Source organism: Drosophila serrata, unplaced genomic scaffold (assembly GCF_035046125.1).
Source record: "Drosophila serrata isolate PLE 108 unplaced genomic scaffold, ASM3504612v1 contig_376, whole genome shotgun sequence".
NCBI classification, from domain to species: Eukaryota; Metazoa; Arthropoda; class Insecta; order Diptera; family Drosophilidae; genus Drosophila; species Drosophila serrata.
In genome coordinates this window covers 251326-271225 of record NW_028257274.1, presented here as the reverse complement: position 1 = coordinate 271225, position 19900 = coordinate 251326, and the positions used below count along the sequence as shown (strand labels likewise).

Below are 19900 nucleotides of genomic sequence, written 5' to 3'. Positions count from 1 at the left end.
TGCAATTTTATTCGATTTCCAAGTGTCCAGCGATATTTAGTCATCGAATGCGCTATCGATTTTCTTTCTTTCGTTTCCGGCGAGGTGCGTAATTTGTTCTCCGCGTTTTTGCAAACTTGAACCGATTTTCGTTACGACCGATCCCAGCCGGCCATGTGCGATTAGAAACTTGCACTCCCACCGAGAAAATAATCATAAATCAGCTTACTTGTCACCCGCAGACCATTTACAATATGGATAATTCAGGCAATAACCGCTACGAGCTGTTGTTCATGGACGACGATGCCCCGCCACAGATTCCTGTCGCAGTGGTAGCCGCTGCGCCGGCCAAGAAGCCGGAGGCGTCGGTTCCCAAGGCGCCGAAGAGCAAGCAGGAGAAGGAAAACAAACCGGTGGGTGCTGCTGCGGCCAAGAAGGCTAATAACGCCGTTACTAAGAGTGCCGGCGGTACCAGTCCAGTAAAGGGAGGCAAGGCGGGTCCGCCTTCTCGTAACTCTAATGCTCCTGCCGGAAACGGCGAAAGGAGCTTCAACGCCAGAAACAACAACAACAACAATCAGCGAAGCTTCGGCGGCCACCGGGATGCCGGGGAGTTCGGCAACGAGCTGCCGCAGCGCCAGTTCAACAATCGTGATAACAGGGGACCACCACGCTTCCGCGCCGGCGAGAAATTCGGCAAGCGCGAGTTCGATCGCCAGTCTGGATCCGATAAAACCGGTAATTACACCCCACCCAAGATTCGCGGCATATGTACGAGACCCGAGACCCAGGGCTGTTTTTCTTTGTTCTCTCGTGTTTACATTGCTTGATTACTTACGTCAAATGGTATTTTAACATTAACATTAACCTGCAATGGCGGCTTGCCGCCAAATGTAGAAAAAATGGGAGCACGACGGACACTTGGTAACAAGATTACAAAGTGCTTGCCCACCGCGCTCGATTTACACGTGACTTTGTCAGTCTGTCATTCCAGAAGATTCGAAAATATGAATAGAAAACACGAAAAATCGCCATTTCTATAAATTAATTCTTTATCTTCTCATTCAGTTCAAGCAGTTTTTGTTTATGTTTAACCTGTTTATATAACATATTCGTTTAGTTTGAATAGTTTTCCTATGCAAATCTCAGAGAGAACCTGCAATGGCGGTATGCTGCAAATGAGAAGAGCGCAAAGCACTTGGCAACAAGATTACGATTCAGTTCTCCGTGCTCCACGTGATTCTTGGCTCTGAAATAGTTTAAATTAGAGAAGATTTGTTAGTAAAGTACATCAAAATTGTGTTACTGAATATTATAAATAGGAAATAAGACCAATCATGTATGTCCTAGCATGGTTTCTTAAGGTATATGCTTTATTTATAACCTTGTACACTTGTTTAAATACTTTGAAACTTATACTAACCACTTGACCCCTATACCGAGCAATCTACAATGTAAATCTACTGTAAATCCCTTACTAAAGCATCATTTACTTGCAAGATTTGCAAGTTTCTTGCGATAACACTATTAGCCATTTCGATTAAATTATTTCAAAAGTATTCGTTTCTATGAGAAAGTAAGACTTAAATCTTTATTAAATAGCTTTAATACATAGGTTTTATCACAAAGTACAGTCGGTAGCAAAAGCTTTTATTAAGCAAGGTCCATTAATAAAAGACTCTTCTTTTCCAGGCGTCAAGGCCATCGACAAGCGTGATGGCGGCGGTGCCCACAACTGGGGATCCCCGAAGCAGGACATTGAGGATCAGAAAACCGGGGAATCGACACCGCAGGCGGACAAAGAGGACTCGGCAAACGAACAGTCGGCTGATCCCGCTGCCGTTGTGGAGGAGGATGAGTCCAAGCAGATGACCCTTGACGAATGGAAAGCCCTGCGTGACCAGCGCGCCAAGCCCAACTACAACTTGCGCAAGGCTGGCGAGGGCGTTGAGAACCCGGAATGGAAAAAAATGGTCGTCTTGAGCAAGAAGAAGGAGAGCAACAGCGAGGATGAGTTGGAGTACGATCCGTCGCTGTATCCGCAGCGTGTGGGTCGCCTCCAGCGAATCGTCGACATCCAGTTTAACTTCAATGATGGACGCAAGGCCGGTGGCTTCCGCAAGGGACCCCGCCCGGGTGGTCCTCGCGAAGGTGGTTACCGCAACGAGGGACCTCGCGAAGGTGGTTACCGCAACGAGGGACCTCGCGAAGGAGGTTATCGCAACGACGGACCACGTGAGGGAGGTTATCGTAACGAGGGACCCCGCGAAGGAGGTTATCGCAACGATGGTCCTCGGGGTAATGGACCGCGCTACAACTCGGGGGCCAGCAACGGCTATGACAGGCAGGACAACAACAACAGAGTCGGGGAGAAGCGCCGCTCGGGCCAGAAGCCCCTGAAGGTGGACGATGAAGCTCAGTTCCCCACTCTATGCTAGGAACGGCAACGGAGACGGAGAAGAGTAAGGTTTAACATTTTCACGTATTACATAATTAGTAAGCAGCTCCGGTTAACGAATAACCTTTAGATTTTCGGGCGTAATCTATGAAGCTTGACGACCGATGAACGAAATAAACAAAACAAACAAATCAGCAGCCACGCTTAATTCATATTCCTTAGTTTTAAACGTATCAACTTTTTGGATTATTTCACCCTCATTTATGCATTTAAAATAACTATTAAAAATAGTTGAAATGTTGAAAAATAAATTTTTACTTCACCTAAAAACCAAGTTACGACATTTGGTATTTATTTTAAATGTATATCTAAATCCCTTTCTCCATCCTTTAGTTTCTGGATGAATGCACCTAGTTCTTGGGCAGAATATGATTTCTTTCGCATCTTTTTTGGGACCTTCGGTGCCAGCGACGACGGTGGCTCCAGATTGGTCTGGAAATAGATTTAAATATTTATAGAATGCAAATGAGAGATGGAAGAGCATATACTTACAAAGTGTCTGTACTCCGGGGATATGGACTCAAGCTGTAGGATTCGGTCTTCCACTCTTTTGATTCGGCTAAAAATGCTTTCGTTGCTATGGCCGGCAGCTAGACCCATGTATAATTCAATTGTTTGTAAACGTGAATTATGCAGCGATTTTTTCATTTCAGTGGATGGGTCAGTTCCGAAGTCACGCGAGCCCATTAGTTTATTTAGCTCCAGCTCGTAGTTGGGCCGGAAAGCCATTTGCTGGGGTCCAGAGCGATTGTTGACGCGTCGAACTAAGGTAAATTGTTTGTACTATTAATAATGCTGATTATCTACAAAGTAGTTTACTAAATAACGCGTTTACCCACCTTTTAAATGACAATTTGACTTTTCCTGCTTTATTATAGAGCTCTGCGTTCGGGCACAGGAATCGCTCAGGTCTTTATCTTCTGCCTTGAAGTCAATTACGTTTTGTGAGTTGATTTCGGTCCGCTTGCTGTTGACAAAACACTCTACGCGCTTGGCTAACTCGGCATCATTAACTCTAATTTGCACCAGCTTTTGTGGAGCAACTTCGTCAGGTGACTCCTCGACCTTGCAGGGACAGGCCAAGTAGTTGAAATTACTTACTGATCTTTCTGCAATGTATGAGCATGCACAGAGGAAAAAGTAAAGAAATCATGGCTAGCTAATTATATTTAAAGGCAATGTGTGTGTGTGTAGGTACAAATTATAAAGGCATACATGTCATGGTGGCTAATTACTGGTTCTTACTGGGTCTGAATGACTCCTTGTTTTCCTTCCACTCGCTGTTGTGATTGCCATCGTATATCTCCTTCTTCCAGATGGGAACCCGGGTCTTTAGCTGATCGATGGCAAACGAGACGGACTCCAGGGCATCGGATCGGTGAGGTGAGGATGTGGCTATGACTACACTGGCCTCGCAGACGGGTACAGTTCCTAACCGATGATATATAACAATGTGCCTTAATTCTGGCCACTTGGAACGAAGGTCCGAGCAGATCTTGTTCATCTCCTTGAGGGCCATGTTATCGTAGGCCTCGTACGCCAATGACACCACCTGAACATAGACGAAAAGAAATTATTTATCAACTACTTTGATTGACACCAAGCCGAGAGATAGGAAACCCACTTTTTTGCCCTGAAAGTTGTCGCGCGTGGTGCCTACAAACACCGAAGAGGCTCCACAGCCCTCGTCAGCCAGCAATTGATGGATGTGTGTGATGTCAATGGGGTCTTCAACCAGCTTAACGTGATCCATGGCGATATGTTTAACCTCCACTCAAAGGCGGGATGATGGCCAGCTCGTCTCCTTCTTTAAAGTTAATCTTATCGCTCAGATTCTCTATGTACGTTTCGTTGAGGGCCAAAATCAAGTTGTCCCGGATGGAGGTCAGGTCAAATCTGGCCACTAGTTGCTCCAGCAGCTCCGATGCGACGATCTGAGCGGGCACTTCCACCTCCGAGCGAGGAGTTCGGGCTAGCTCGCGGGATTTGGCAAAAAACAGCACGTGGACATTGACAACAGGTCCATCAGTCGGCATAATCTTGTGAAATAGTTCCGTTTATAAAGTCCACCTTTCGAGGAGTTTCGTTGATAACGAATAGATATGACACCGCAAGTGAAACATATGGCGAGAGGAATGGCATCGTGCATTTTATCGATATATCGATGACGAAAAAACGTAACTACATATTCATTAATTATTCACTTGTTCTTTTTAACTTTATTCTATTTAAGTTGTAACAATTAGTTAAAAGTATAACTTTTATATCTTAAAAATTAAATATCTTTTGTTCCAACCCAACCGTTTCTCCTTACTCAAGCATCGATAAGTTCCGGTCGACGTTCGCACATCTCTATTACAGCCGATATTCATTTGCTGTGCGAAGAATACAATTTGTTTTCATTCTTTTGTTTTCTAGTTAAATTTATTTGTTGTCTATCCTAGATAGCGAGTTTGTTAACACTTAATTAAAAAATATATTGTTAACTAAAGACTGTTACCGTCGTTGACCGTGTTGACATCGTCAACTAACGCGCTGGAGCCATGAAGACACGTTTCAATACCTTTGATATAATCTGCGGAGTCGCCGAATTGCAAAAGTTAGTGGTGAAATACGTTATCCATGGGATTCAGGGATTATTAAAGTACACTTTCCTATTCCAGGCTGGTCGGCTGGCGAGTGAATCAGATCTATGACGTGGATAACAAGACTTATCTGTTCCGGATGACAGGAACCGGTGCTGTGGAGAAGGTCACGCTGCTGATTGAGTCCGGCACCAGGTTCCATACCACCCGCTTCGAATGGCCCAAAAACATGGCCCCATCAGGGTTCAGCATGAAGCTGCGTAAGCATCTAAAGAACAAGCGTTTGGAGAAGATCCAGCAATTGGGCGGCGATCGTATTGTGGACTTCCAGTTCGGCACTGGCGATGCCGCTTATCATGTTATCCTAGAGCTGTACGATCGTGGTAACCTGATTCTGACCGATTATGAGCTGACTACGCTGTATATTCTGCGTCCACACACGGAGGGTGAGAATCTGCGCTTTGCCATGCGCGAAAAATATCCTGTGGAACGTGCCAAGCCGGCCACGGAGGAACTACAGCCCGAAGCTGTGGCTGAACTGCTGGAAAATGCCAAGAACGGCGACTACTTGCGGCAGGTCCTGATGCCCCATTTGGACTGTGGTCCAGCGGTAATAGAGCATGTTTTGCTTTCTCATGGCCTGGACAACCGGGTTATCACCAAGAAAACCCTTACTGAGACTCCTGGAGAGGAGGAAAAGCCAGAAAAGGCCGGTAAAAAACAAAAGAAGGGACGAAATCAGCCGAAACTAGAGCAAAAACCATTTGATATGGTTAATGACGTACCCACTCTGCAGCAGGCTGTAAAGGTTGGTAAAAAATTGCCTTGTTTTACCTTTTTATCTTATCTTTCTTTATTTTTCCTCACTTCTAGAGCGTCCAAGACCTAATTGCCGAGGGAAACAGTGGCAAAACTAAAGGCTACATCATTCAAGTGAAAGAGGAAAAGCCAACAGAAACAGGCAATGTGGAATATTTCTTCCGAAACATCGAATTTCATCCGTACCTTTTTGCCCAGTTTAAAGAATTCGAAAATGCCCAGTTCGAGACTTTCATGGAAGCCGTCGATGAGTTTTACTCGACGCAGGAATCGCAGAAGATCGATATGAAAACCCTGCATCAGGAGCGTGAGGCATTAAAGAAGCTATCCAATGTGAAGAACGATCACGCCAAGCGTCTAGAGGAGCTGACTAAAGTTCAGGATGTAGACAGAAAGAAGGCAGAGCTAATTACGTCCAATCAAAGCCTGGTGGACAATGCCATTCGAGCCGTTCAGTCGGCTATTGCCAGTCAATTGTCCTGGCCGGACATTCACGAGCTGGTGAAGGAGGCCCAGGCCAATGGCGATGCCGTGGCCAGTTCCATTAAGCAGTTGAAGCTGGAGACGAATCACATATCACTTGTGCTAAGCGATCCTTATGAAAACGAAGACGATACGGAGACACCGGACGTGACTGTTGTGGATGTCGATCTAGCTTTATCGGCTTGGGCCAATGCCCGTCGTTATTATGACATGAAGCGTTCTGCAGCTCAGAAGGAAAAGAAAACAGTGGATGCGTCGCAAAAAGCGCTTAAGTCAGCTGAGCGTAAGACACAACAAACGCTCAAGGAAGTCCGAACTATATCGAACATTGTTAAGGCCCGAAAAGTGTTTTGGTTTGAGAAGTTTTATTGGTTTATAAGCTCTGAGAATTACTTGGTTATCGGAGGCAGAGATGCACAGCAGAATGAGCTAATTGTAAAGAGGTGAGTCTAGTATTTTCCCACAAAAATACAATGTATTCAATAACCTGCTATTATTTCAGATACATGCGCCCAAAAGATATTTATGTGCACGCGGAAATCCAGGGTGCCTCGAGTGTTATCATACAGAATCCAACAGGAGAAGAGATACCACCCAAGACTTTGCTAGAAGCCGGCTCCATGGCCATTTCATACAGCGTGGCCTGGGACGCCAAGGTGGTAACCAATTCCTATTGGGTGAACAGCGATCAGGTAAGCAAGACTGCACCAACCGGAGAGTACTTGGCCACGGGTAGCTTCATGATTCGAGGCAAGAAAAACTTCCTACCATCCTGCCACCTCACCATGGGCCTTAGCTTACTCTTCAAGTTGGAGGATAGTTTCATAGAGCGGCATTTGGGAGAGCGGAAGGTGCGAAGCTTAGATGATGATTCGAACGAGCAGGATTTCAAGGAGCCCGAGGTTACACAAGAACACGATCTTCTGTCAGATGAAAATGATTCGGAAGGAAATCCCATTGCGAATGTATCGGAGCAAAGCTCCAACACTGACACATCTGCTTTCCCCAATACGGAAGTGAAGATTGAACACGACACAGGTCGCATCACAGTGAGGGCGAACTCCTTGAATGGCGAGAACGACGAGATCGAGGAAAAGGAAAATGTAATCGATAAACTGCTGAGTAAGAAGCCTGCTGATGAGGAGACCACCATTATTTTGGCTGGTCCCAGTCGCAAGAAGCAAGTCAGTGCCAAGAAGACAAAGGAAGACAAGGCACGAGCTGCTAAACAGGAAGCTGCCAAACAGGAAGCCGCATCACTAGCCGAAGCGGAACCCAAGAATCCGTCCCAGGTCAAGAGAGGCCAAAAGGGAAAGCTTAAGAAAATGAAGTTAAAGTACAAGGATCAGGACGATGAAGAGCGGGAAATCCGAATGATGATCCTCAAGTCCTCCGGCAAAGAAAAGCCCCAGTCCAGCAATGAAAAGGTAGTGGAGAAGAATGTGGCCATTAAAGAAGATGCAACGAAGCCGGCCAAGAATGCAGCTCCCAAGAACACCGCTGTTGAACTGGAAGATGCCGACGAAGTGCCCACTGGCGGTGATGTGGATATACTGAACAGTTTAACTGGGCAGCCCCATGAGGGAGATGAGTTGCTCTTTGCCATACCTGTGGTGGCTCCCTACCAGGCCTTGCAGAACTACAAGTAAGTTAACTTACCTTCTTTTAACCTTAAATTCATATTTATTTTGTATTTTTGTGTTAAGGTTCAAGGTAAAGCTTACCCCCGGTACCGGAAAGAGAGGAAAGGCTGCCAAGTTGGCCCTTAATATTTTTGCCAAGGAAAAGAGCTGTAATACTCGCGAGAAAGACTTGCTTAAAAGCATAAAGGAGGAGTCCCTGGCCAGGAATATACCAGGAAAAGTCAAGTTATCCGCTCCGCAGTTACAAAAGTATCATAAATAAATTGGATGGATTGGAATAAATATTCATAGAAAGTGTTTTAAATACTTAAAAAAAACGAGAGATACATCAAGTGTTGTAATTATGAAAGCTGTTTAATTAAAATATAAAACTCCATAATATTTGATTCTTATCATTTTTTGCCGCTATAAAGCGGGATATTGATTTTCGTAACGGTGGAATATCCCGATTAACGATAGACCGGTTGCTGGGCGAAATCTCAAGCAGCAATTTTGGGACGCCTGCGCAGTGCGTGGAGCCCGAGTTTGCATGTGTTTGTTTACTTCGGTTGGCTGTGTCCAAAAGTGGTGTTGTATAAGTAGATATTTTGGTGCTAAGTCGCCTGTTTTGGCATTTTGTGTACTAAAAAGTTCGCCAAGTTCTCGTCATCGTTCGATAAATAGATGGAAACGCATTAGTAGAACGTCGCCTAGCCCAATATCGTGAAATATGTGGAAATAAAGGCATTTAAAGACGAGAAGAGTGAAAGCAAACAAAGCCGAGGAGGCCTACAAATCACGCAGCAGCTCCCGCAGCAACGAGAACACCACGGAAAATGTATCTTTCGGGCAAAATCCGTGTAACACATTTTTTCAACGCCACAATATCGAGTGCGTGAGCGTCTTCCGGAGATATGTAGACACCATTGGCCATATTCGGAGTGCTTCCTGGCCAAAATCAGTCATTCGAAGGCAAATAAATTGAGTTGGAAAGGCGGCGATGGCTCGGTGAAAAACTTTGGCCTTCAAAGTCCCACCCAGTTAGAAGGATTCGTTCGTGTGCGTGTGTGTCCGTAAGTGTGTGTGCGTGTGTATGCATACATATGAAAGCCTGTATTGATTAAGGACGGAGGACTCTTTTTTTTTTGTCCCCCCGTGCCATGTGAAGAAAATTAACATATAATGTTGACGTGCCTCCAATTATAAAATAAAAGTTATGCATCTGCTGACACACTTCCAGTTCCCATTTAAAGTTTACCATGACGCACATTAAAAATATATATACATATATATTCCTAAGTACAGATGTTCGTGTCGGTATGTACTGGCATTTATATATATGTATATAAATATATGTATACCCCTATTTCACCTGCTTTAGAAATACTAAATATATTAGATGAATTTCTCTAAATAGAAGAATAAATAATAGAAATAACAAAATATATATTGTATATTGGGTAGGCTTTTATACAAATATATATACAATATCCTCCCCATCACTGGGACCTTTATAAATTATGTTTGTTTATGACCATTTTTGGGATATGTGCTAAAGTCTAAAAAGTTTTCTAATCAGTAGCATTTTAACTGCTTAAAATATACCATTAAAATGTTTTTAAACAGTTTTTGAATTATTTAATTGATGTTAACTAATATGTAACCATTTTGTTAAATAGTTACAAATTTGTGGTTTTTATGAAGTATTTATAAACAATCCTTAATATTTCAGATATGCTATAAATAACCAGTCTTCGAAAATGTTGGACTTTTGTGAACTTATCACAACTGCCAGATAAAATGAGGGCTCTATTTTTTGCTCAAATAAAACCCAAGGCGGTGATAACAGCAATTATAAATAATTATTAAAACATGAACTTGTAAAATCGGTAAGTAAAAATTATTAAAACTTTGTTTTAAACTTAATAGAAACTTCCTTTATTCCCGTTTTTAAGAAATGGGGAAAAAATGTGGAAATGTCTAAGGCATTGCTATAGATTCAAATATAAATTATTTTGTAGTATATTTGTTAAAATTTAATGGTAATAATTTCTTCCATTAAGTTTTATGATAAAAACAGATAGAAAAAATGAAACTAAACTTTTCAGGCCCAAATTGTTATACCATTGCCTTTTGATCATTAAAATCCCCAAAACTGAGCAAAAAATTCATTTTTGTTCAATTCGGATAGCTTTTCAATGTTTGTTATTATGAGGTAAATAAATCTGGATACTCATTTTAAAATTAAAAAAAAATTAACATTTTTGCAATTTTTTGAAAAATTTATAGATGTAACCCCTTATAAAATTTTCACAAATTAAAAAAAAATTTCTGTAGGACATAGCTAGATCAATTCGGCTGTTAATGCTGATCACGAATATATATGACTTAGAGGGTCGGAAATGACTCCTTCACTGCGTTTTAAGCTTCTGAGTGAAATTATAATAATCTGAAAGGTTATAAATTGTGTATAAAAAATAGTATACCAAATTAAAGTATAGAAATAAAAATAAAAAATAATATTTTGCGGCAACTTTTAACCTTTTTCCGCTTTATTTTTTCAAAGAACATGGAGCCAAATCATTATTACTGCCGGAGTGCTATGCAGCAGACGTCGACGTCGTCAATTCCCCAACATTCGTCGAACAAAATCAACTATGGGATGAATGCGGGACAGCAGGAGTACGCGGCCTGTGGCTCCAATCAATCGCAGTCGGGATACAGCTCAAAGGATCTGGTGCCACGCAGCGGGAACAACAAATCTCTAGGCGGTAATGGCAGCGGAATGGGGAGTCCCTATGCAGGATCGGTCTGCAGCAATAGTGGCCAATGCAGCAAGAGTACTACTGCCAATGCAGGGAACTATATCAATATAATGACTGTTCCACTCGGAACATTGCAGTATAACCGAAAGAAGTTAACTACTCAGGACTACGAGTGAGTGGCATACAATTATGTGTAATTGGGATAATAATTTAATTGGGGAAACCCTTTTACAGATCGCATTTATATTACAACACCACGGATGTCAAGTGCCGCGATGATTACTATATAGCCAACAATGCGGCAGGAGGGATACCCCAGCACCAGGGACACCAACCGCAACAGCACATGCAACATCAACAGCAGCAGCAGCAGCAGCAGCAGCAGCAACATCAGCAACATCAACAGCACCAGCAACATCAGCAACACCAGCTCCACCAACAACACCAACACCACCAGCAACAGCAACAGCAACAACAGCAACAGCAGCATCAGGCAAACTTTCTCCACATCCAGCAATCGCTCCAGCACAACCACCAGCTAAGCCACCCAGAACCAATCCATCAGTTGCCGCAATTACAGCCCTCGCAGGTCGCCGATCCGCCAGATGCCTTCGACAACTGTGCTGCGATCTTCCCCAACGCCAGCGGCAGTGGTCGCGTGGCAGCCACTCAGACCCATCAGAATAGCTCCGGTGTGGTCACATGCGGCGACCAGCAGACGCCAGTGTCCCTGGGCTCCATGCCAGTGCCCCCGATCATGTACACCGTTCACCGTGTGGTGACCACCGCCCAAATCCAGACGGCGGTGGGCAGCACCTTTGCCTCCTCTGCCAGCGTTTCCAGTGTGCTCAGCACGGGGCAGAACGAGGGCGACTGCCTGTCGCCGGCACAGGTGTCCTCTGCAATGGCTGCCACCTCGAATGCTCCATGTCTTGGGGGACTAGGCGACATGGGGGCCAATATGATGAACAATGCAAGTGCACTTTGTCCCCTGTCTGACCTGAGAAGTCCTTCTGGTAAGAGTCTGCTCTACAGTCTTGCTTTCTCCACTTAATTCTACATAATTATAAATATTTAACATAAATTTCAGGTGTTCTAACCAACTCCTCATTCATGCCTGGGCACCATAAATGCAACAATGGCAACGATGCCCAATCTAATCCTGCAATCCAAAAGCGTGTGATGGCCACAAGCTCAACTTCCAATTTCGCAAATGCTGGTAAACCTGCTTCCAACCTGACTCGGGCTCTTCAAAATGTAATATTCCTAATCAAAGACTAATGAATAATTATAATTAACCTGGAATATATATATTTCTTAGGTAATCCCCACTTGTGTGTATCTTATGTCCCGCGTGGCGGTCCATATGGAGATCGAGGGCACTTCCCAGTGTCCATCGCAGGTCATGCTGGCCGCTGCCTTGGGTTGCGAGGAGCTGGGCATATCCAACAAGCTGCTGGCCCAGAGTGTGTTTGGATTGTGGATGACAAGTGCTTTATTGGAAATGCAGCTGAAGGCCCATCATTGTCCCTATATAGTGAGGGTGGCGTGGCCAAATCTGCTCCAGAAGTTTAGCAATAGCAGTCCCAGTGATCGAAAGTTTGATGAGCCCATGATAGTGTTGAAGAGGAATGTTTTCTTCTCGAAACGAGACGAAGAAAAGATCAAGTAATTTCCAGATAAACTTTCAAAATTACAATTAAGAATTATATTTATTAATTTTAATATTTTCCAGGGATCATCGAATATTAGAGCTTCTGTATGAGGAGGCCAGAAATAATGTTCTAACGGGTAGATATATTATGGAGCCAGTGCATTCACTGATGTTGGGTGGCATACAGGCTCGAATCGAACTTGGGCCCTATAATTCGCATACCCATACAATAGGCTTTTTTCGGTGAGTTGAGAAATAAATTAAATAATTAACCCCTTTAATATATATTATGTTTTGTACTAAAGGGAAAACCAAGCTCGTTTCTTGCCACCTCATGTAGCCAAGAGCTCGACTTGGTTGTGGTTGCCCATAAGCCAAAAGAACTCTGCGGAAGTCAAGTTGTTGGAGCAGTTTAAGCGGGTTCCCCAAACAGCTACAACACGGAAATTAATGCGAAAATATCTGGAATTTTGCTGGGCACTGCCATTTTACGGGTAGATCTATAATAATTAACTAAATTTAATATATTTTTTATTAACAACTATTTACTATAGAGCCGCCTACTTCCATGGACAGATAGAGCAGCCTGTGAGGGGAATTATGGCCTTGGTCAATCAAAAGGATATGGAGGTTTTAGTTGCAGTTAATGAAAAGGGAGTGTTTATCATAGATCCATATGAATGCGTAAGTACTCTATAAAATGGCATTGTATAATATTCCTTAAAATATTTTAATATTACCTTTCTGCAGACTCTCTTGCTGGGCTTGCGATATGAGGATTTATCTTGGGATTATGCCAAGCCAAGTGCCAGTGATGATCCCGAATGCCTGACTTGTATATTTCTTCAGGTACTTGAATTTATCTTCTACAACAAATTTAAATATAATACTTTAACAATTTTCTTTGCAGTTTGATGCTGTTGAGAATGGAATACAGGTTTCGAAGTTAATGCAAATATTTTCCAAGCAAGCTGCCATGATAGACGCACTTATATCACATTTTACGGATCAAATACGAAACAAAAAGCAGGAGGGGAACACTCAAGAACCTTTTCATGATGGTAAGTCGAAATTCTATATTTTAAAGGATTTTTCAAATAATTAGTAAATAAAATAATAATAAGACTTGGATATGTTTAAGTTGTGGAGTTAATGGAGTGTAGACGAATCAACAAAAGTTTAAGTAAGCTGTTTCACACATTAGGGATATTTATTTTATTTTCGAAAAGTAATTATATGATTATTAGAAAATTAAAATTACTATTATACCTTTTTCAGAGCCAAATCCTATTCAAAATAATGGAAATGGAGTGTTATGCAATAAGCTGTCTCGATTGACTTTGGCCACCTTTGATGAGGAGGGAGGTCGCTGCATTGGGCAAATGGGATCATTATCTATAAGCTATTAACAATTGTTACTAATGATAAACTAGACCTAAGTTACAGGGGTGTTACATATAAAGTTCGTGCATATATTCATGATTGTTGATAAATTCCCATAAATATACTCACAAGCAAAGTTTTAGCAAATGGAATCAACATATTCACTCAGTTATCGACACAATGAATTCCACTAAATTTAATTGTTTTCTAATTTTATCAAACGTGATCTGTATCCGAATTTTAATTATACAATTATCAAGTTTTAATCGTAATTAAATTTTATTTGTTTAAACTTTAATATGACGGAGATCTCTTTAAAGTCTACTTCCATTTGACTTTTGTTAACTTTTGCTCAAAACCAAGAAAAAGCATTTACATTTTTGTACGATTTTCCTTTTTGTAATAATTTATTTAAATGTATAATTAGTGCAGGTATTTACCAAAATGTCCCCCAACACTTATCTGATTTTATTTACCTTTAAGGTGTAAGGAATGTAGCATATAATAAGATAAATACATATATCGGTATGTGCATTTGACGTATGCGTTCAGAATTAGTTTAATAAGCCTTCGACTGAAACAAATTATGTACATAATAACAATAAAGTATATGTACAAACTGTAAGGGCAGACTGCCAACATAGGTTATGTATATATTTAAATTTGTATGTATGTATAAATTGAGACTTAAAATAAATACCGTTCCCTCATATTTATACAGCAAGTACATATAAGATTACAACAATATTCAATTCTTGTGTTTCAAAGGCACCACACTTGTGATTAGTAATATTCTATATTATTTATCAAGCGCGATTAATTAGCCAATTTAAATTTTAAGTAATCTTTATTTATTATATCCACCAAGCCTTAATAATAATATTAATAACAATTATATTTCGATTCCCTTGCAACACACCTCTGCACCTTTTTTGAATTTTTGAGGAACAATACATTAAAATTCTTTTAACACAACACTCATTTAATTTTGAAGATAAATAAACATTGTTTAATAATATATATAATAAAATAGTTCTAATATACGACAACACGGAAATTAATCAATACATGTAGGTGTAATCTAATAAATTATAGTTAATAGAAAATTTATTTAAATATGTGTAAATCAAACATAAATACTAAAGGCTACTTACTTTCTAAAATGTGTCTTTTAATAACACAATAAAAAAAGTATTAAAAAGTAAATGAAATGGGTGTTGTGTTTATATTAAAATTTAATGAAGAGTTTTGAAACAAATGAAAAATATATTTCTGGTTGAGGATATTGGTGACAGCATGAGATTGAGCGAAAGAATTTGTGAGTGTGAGTAACGTAGTAAGGATATCCGTCAAAGGACGATAGTTTCGCCATATATCGATACCTACGTATCGAAATTGTCCTGTCGCGGTCCTGCTAACTTGACCAACTTTTTAGCGCCCATTCAAAAATAAATAAATAAATCCTTGCGACGGTTTCATGTAATCAAGTTGAAAGGATTTATAAAGATACTAATTTTATTTACAAGAAAGTGGTGGTAAATTATTTAAAGCTTTCTCAATAGAACAACTTCACTCCTGTAAATTTTTGAGATCTTGAAAATTTGTCTTGACCTTCACATTTAAAAAAAAAAATAACAAAAACTTTTTAAATCGTGATTACCAAATTTTGTAGCTCTAGTTTTTATTGACTCTGAGATCTATGTGTTCAGGCGGACACTTGGAAGAACAGACTTATTTGGTAATAATGAAAAAGTATTTAAATTCTTTCTTATAAAGAGTTTTCCATTTTATAAATTGTTCATAGACTTTTATAAGAACACCAGAACTTCTTCCCTAAATTGAACAATGTTAAACGAATATTGATACAATAATAAATCGCTTATAAATCAACATTTCAATTAGTGGTTCTGGGGTGTTATAAGCAATAAAGAGACCAGGTCAAATCTATGAGACGGAAATTGTTCAATTTAAAATTGTATCAAAAATATTATTTAATTAAAGGTAATTTACACCAAATATAAATATTCCTAAACGATATTCTGCCAAAGAATAGATTATAAAGAAGACTAACGAATTTTAAAATAAAAAGAATTAAATGCTAGTGTATCCTTACATCATGCTAATTTTAACTTCCAGCAATAAGATATATTCTAACGAACCAAACAAGGAATATATTTAAATTTACTTCTTTTGGAATCAAGGGATTCATAGGATAAATCACTTCTATTTTATTTAAAATATTTTAAACAAATTTCACCAAGAAATTTCTATGATTCTCTGATAATACTTAACACAAATATGTAAAATAATAGGAACCGCTAGTTTCTCCTTAAAAAATGGCAAAAATTCAAGTCATAAAATTTATCTTTTAAAGTACAAATATAAAACAATAAAGGTGCCATACCTGTGTATAAAAATAATTGAAAACTGATGTGTAAATAATAGCCTCTATTTGCAGGGTGAAAAGAGGGTCAGCAACAAATTCAAACTCTTACCAAAGCAAATATTGACCAAAGAGTAATAACGAAATTAGAGCAAATACGGAATACAAATAGTCCTAAGTGAAACTGTGTTATTGCAAAAATATTCGCGACCCAAAAGTGCAGCAGCCGCGTCCAAGACCAAGACCAAATCCCAATCCAAATCTAAATCCAAATCCAAATCCAAATTCAAGTCATATCAGATTCGCTCACGCACAAGCGAAAAGGTTGACCAAACACACATTTACTCTGGCACACTCGCGAGTGTTTATGGGAGGTAAATAACTGGTTTCTATATAAACACACACACACACACACACACACACACCGGGGGGCACGTGCAGGAGAAGGCCTACCCGGAGACAATTTGGAAATGTGCATCCACGGCCACTACACTCCACTTCACCAACACACACACACTCGCGAAGAGGGACGGGACGGGACACTCACTCTCCACACCAGATGTCCTGTTAAGAGAGAGCACACCGCCCGCAGAGAGCCGTGTTGTCCTGGAAGAGAGCAGGCGCGTAACTCGCCGAGTAACAAGTGGTGGCGAGAGAGCCTTTCTTGCACTGGATTGGCTGCAAACGGGTTCGCGTCCGTCCAGCGTTCTCTTCGCCGCAGATGCGTCGGCTCATCTCGTGAATTCGGAAATTCGCTGTGCCGCGTCGCGGAATCGGACTCTGAATCACATCCTTTTGCGATTTCGAGGAGTGCACACCGGTGGTCGCATCCGCAACCGAATCCGCATTCGCAATCGCAATCGCAATCGCAACCGTAACCGTAACCGCGCTCCGATCTCTCCAGCTCCAGCTCTAGCTCCAGCTCCATTTCTAGTTATGGATATCTCCGCCTACCAGCACATGAACATTCGGATGAGCACACGGGGCAAGCGTCCGCTGCGGAATCTCACACCCAACGACAAGGTGCGGGCGATCCAGAGGATCCACAATGGCGAGACAAAGGCCAGTGTTTCCCGCGATATCGGAGTGCCAGAGTCCACGCTCCGGGGCTGGTGCAAGAACGAACAGAAGCTGCGCTTTATGTGCCGCCAACTGGGACCGGATCACCTGGGACTGGTGGACACACCGCCCGAGAAGCGGGCCAAGTTCGAGTTGCAGCTCCAGCTGCCGCCCAAATTCGTGGGCCTGCCGCAGAACTACGAGGAGCTCGGCTTTGGATCACTACCCTATCCCGCTGGAGATTATCCCGGGCAGGGAGAGAGTCTGCTCGAGAAGCTGAGCCTGGTGGAGTTCGTGAAGAAGAATGGCCTGCATCCGGAGATGATGCAGCAGAGCGGTGTCGGTGTGGTGGACTACTCCAACAATATGCTGCATCAGCTGAATCTTCTGGCGCTGCTCAACTCCAAATTGACACCTCCTCCCCAGGCACCAGTAGTGGAAGTTGTGCCACCAGTAGAGACACACACACCCAAAGCAGAGGAGGACAACAAAGTGCTGGCTTTGGCTTCGGAAGATTACGCCAAGAACGGACAACCCTTGCTGAGTGTTAAGAATTGGGCCAAGGATCCGGCCAAGCGAACCAGTCAGCCGGAGCAAGTCAACGACAAGAACAACAATGCCTTGGATGCCAACACCCAAGGTGCTCTGCAAACGGAGCAGGCCAAGACGCCCATGTTCCCGGACACGACGACAGTGCCAGTGGCCACACTACTGCCAGCTCCCTTTCCGACTCCCGCGGATCTAGCGCCTGTGATAGCACCACCACCACCGCCGCCCATGGGTGCCGCCATAGGATCCACCAGTGGCGGAACCACACCTCCGGAAGCCGACAACCAGGGAGCCGCCCTGCTGGACTGGTGCAAGCTCTTCAATGCCAGCCTCAATTTCCTGGCCTTTGCCGCGGCCGCTGCCTCCATGCAGCCCGGCGGAGGCGGAGGTGTCCCCATCTACAATCCCCATGCGGCGGCCACCGCGAGCTCCTCGGAGCCCGACCTAGAGACATATCCCTTCAACGAGGCCCTGATGAAGCGCCTCAGCCCGCTGGCCCACAGCGAGGCCTCCAACGAAAGCTACTGTGACAGCGAGCCCGAGGACCTGTCCGTCAGGTCCTGCGCCTCCAAGGCCTCCAGCAGATCGCACACTCCGGACAAGAGCAGCGGGTCCAGCGATGCCGAGCAGTAAATGGTCCCCACGGCCCAGTTCTTAGTTTCTTAGTCCCTAGGCCATAGTGTAAATACCTCCATTTTGATTGTTAATAGCCACCCTTAGTATTCACGAAACACTCGAACGACTCATTTTGCGAGGCAAATACTATTTGCATTTATCAATTAAACGCATTAATATCAACGCAACAGGTATTAATAGATCGGCGTACTATAGCTAGTATTAACTAGGAATATCGACTGTGTGGCGGCAACTTGTTTGAAAACCAAATTCAATTCATCTACACGTATAATAACAAATACTAATTGTGTTAAGTAGCTTAATTATTTGGCCCGTTCGTCAGCCATTCCAATCGATTTGTTTTCGTACTGCTGTAATCTCCGTAACTCTTAGTAAGCATATAAACTAATTAATAACGAAGCGAATAAATATTTATTAACAACTGAAAAATAAACTCTAACGTGTCAATCTCTCAAAATTCGCAATTGCTTTTCTTATTTATTTCACATTCACTTTCTTTCAGCTATTTGGGATGGTGTGTTTGGGCGAATTTTTTACACTAACAAAATTAAGAAGCAACACTGGTGGCTTTTAATTTTAAACTATCCATTTTAATACAAAATGGGGAAGCCTAATACTCCACCTGGTACTCAATTAAAAAGATCCTACAAGTGTACCAAAAATGTTTACCCCTTCTGAATAGCAAATTTGTCGTGAATTTGGTAAATTTTAATTCAAATCCTGCTTATAAATTATATTGCAAACGATAAGTAAAGACAATGTATTAGGGGGGTTTTTTTTTTTAATTTTCGAAAGATATCTGTATTATGTTTGTTTTCGTTTTGTTTAGTTTTTAATTGATTTAAATTAATTTTTATATCTGTTATGGTAAACGTAGCTGAAATATAGGATTATAGGATTGAATCAGAAATCAATCATAACTAAGCTACAAATATTTTCATTCTTTAAATCGATAATTATCAATATTTTTATATGACAATTTCTTTAACAAATCAATATTAAAAAAAAAACACTTAACTAAGCCAAAAATGCATTAATTTCAAATCATTTTAATGATAGTGTTTACTAGTTTAACAAATCTGCATACTCAATTTGCAATTCTAAAAATTGAAATTTTGTGCCAATTTTTGGCAATTTTAATGATGTAACTTTTTATCGTTTTTTCAATTTTTGGCCAAATTTGTCAAATTTTATTTTTCCTCCAGACATGGCTTAATAGATCAAGAATATATATGATTTATGGGATCGCTACTTTTGAAGCTCCTGACTAAACTTATAATACCAGTTTTAGTCTGTATTTATGTACATTTTTATATGACAATTTATTTAACAAATCAATGCTTAAAAATCTCATAACTCGGCCAAAGATGCAATAATCGACGCTGATGATGCTGTTGATGCTGATCAAGAATATATATGATTTATGGGGTCGGAAATGACTCCTTCACTACTTTTGAAGCTTCTGACTAAAATTATAATACCCTGCAGAGATATTTTATTAATGTCTTAAATCGATATAATCAAA

The 19900-nt window shown here is 41.4% G+C and overlaps 6 protein-coding genes across 8 annotated transcripts; 4 read left to right on the top strand and 2 right to left on the bottom strand.

Annotated features, from left to right (window-relative positions):
• Positions 1–11: 11 nt before the first annotated feature.
• Positions 12–2711, top strand: vig2 (SERPINE1 mRNA binding protein-like vig2). Of its 2 annotated transcripts, XM_020961041.2 has the most exons (3): positions 12–717; positions 1672–2441; positions 2508–2711. In XM_020961041.2, the coding sequence occupies exons 1-2, from the start codon at positions 234–236 to the stop codon at positions 2415–2417; spliced, it is 1230 nt and encodes a 409-aa protein (XP_020816700.2). In that variant the 5' UTR covers positions 12–233; the 3' UTR covers positions 2418–2441; positions 2508–2711. The 2 variants fall into 2 exon arrangements, with proteins under 2 accessions (XP_020816700.2, XP_020816690.2); XM_020961031.2 differs by having other exon boundaries at positions 1672–2711.
• Positions 2669–4574, bottom strand: Mocs2B (Molybdenum cofactor synthesis 2B). 2 transcript variants are annotated; one of them, XR_015273166.1, is made up of 5 exons: positions 4062–4192; positions 3683–3989; positions 3277–3546; positions 2930–3220; positions 2669–2869 (listed from the first exon to the last, which is right to left on the bottom strand). XR_015273166.1 is itself a non-coding variant. In XM_020961072.2 (5 exons), exons 1-5 carry the CDS (start codon positions 4188–4190, stop codon positions 2729–2731), a joined length of 1119 nt encoding a protein of 372 aa, XP_020816731.2. In that variant the 5' UTR covers positions 4191–4574; the 3' UTR covers positions 2669–2728. The 2 variants fall into 2 exon arrangements, 1 of the variants encoding a protein (XP_020816731.2); XM_020961072.2 differs by having other exon boundaries at positions 2930–3201; positions 4062–4574.
• On the bottom strand, positions 4201–4473 carry Mocs2A (Molybdenum cofactor synthesis 2A). The gene has a single exon (XM_020961092.2). It carries the CDS (start codon positions 4471–4473, stop codon positions 4201–4203), a length of 273 nt encoding a protein of 90 aa, XP_020816751.2.
• Positions 4575–4743: 169 nt separating the features above from the next.
• Clbn (Nuclear export mediator factor NEMF homolog Clbn) lies at positions 4744–8348 on the top strand. Its single transcript, XM_020959103.2, has 5 exons — positions 4744–5036; positions 5101–5830; positions 5896–6767; positions 6827–7969; positions 8031–8348. The coding sequence occupies exons 1-5, from the start codon at positions 4981–4983 to the stop codon at positions 8227–8229; spliced, it is 3000 nt and encodes a 999-aa protein (XP_020814762.2). The 5' UTR covers positions 4744–4980; the 3' UTR covers positions 8230–8348.
• A 107-nt stretch (positions 8349–8455) lies between these two features.
• Bili (FERM domain-containing protein 8 Bili) lies at positions 8456–14954 on the top strand. Its single transcript, XM_020961531.2, has 12 exons — positions 8456–9019; positions 9679–9835; positions 10513–10883; positions 10946–11727; positions 11802–11968; positions 12033–12379; positions 12447–12608; positions 12671–12859; positions 12920–13049; positions 13116–13214; positions 13276–13426; positions 13644–14954. The coding sequence occupies exons 3-12, from the start codon at positions 10516–10518 to the stop codon at positions 13772–13774; spliced, it is 2526 nt and encodes an 841-aa protein (XP_020817190.2). The 5' UTR covers positions 8456–9019; positions 9679–9835; positions 10513–10515; the 3' UTR covers positions 13775–14954.
• Positions 14955–16941: 1987 nt separating this feature from the next.
• danr (distal antenna-related) lies at positions 16942–18832 on the top strand. Its single transcript, XM_086839458.1, has one exon. The coding sequence runs from the start codon at positions 17068–17070 to the stop codon at positions 18370–18372; it is 1305 nt and encodes a 434-aa protein (XP_086695584.1). The 5' UTR covers positions 16942–17067; the 3' UTR covers positions 18373–18832.
• Positions 18833–19900: the final 1068 nt, after the last annotated feature.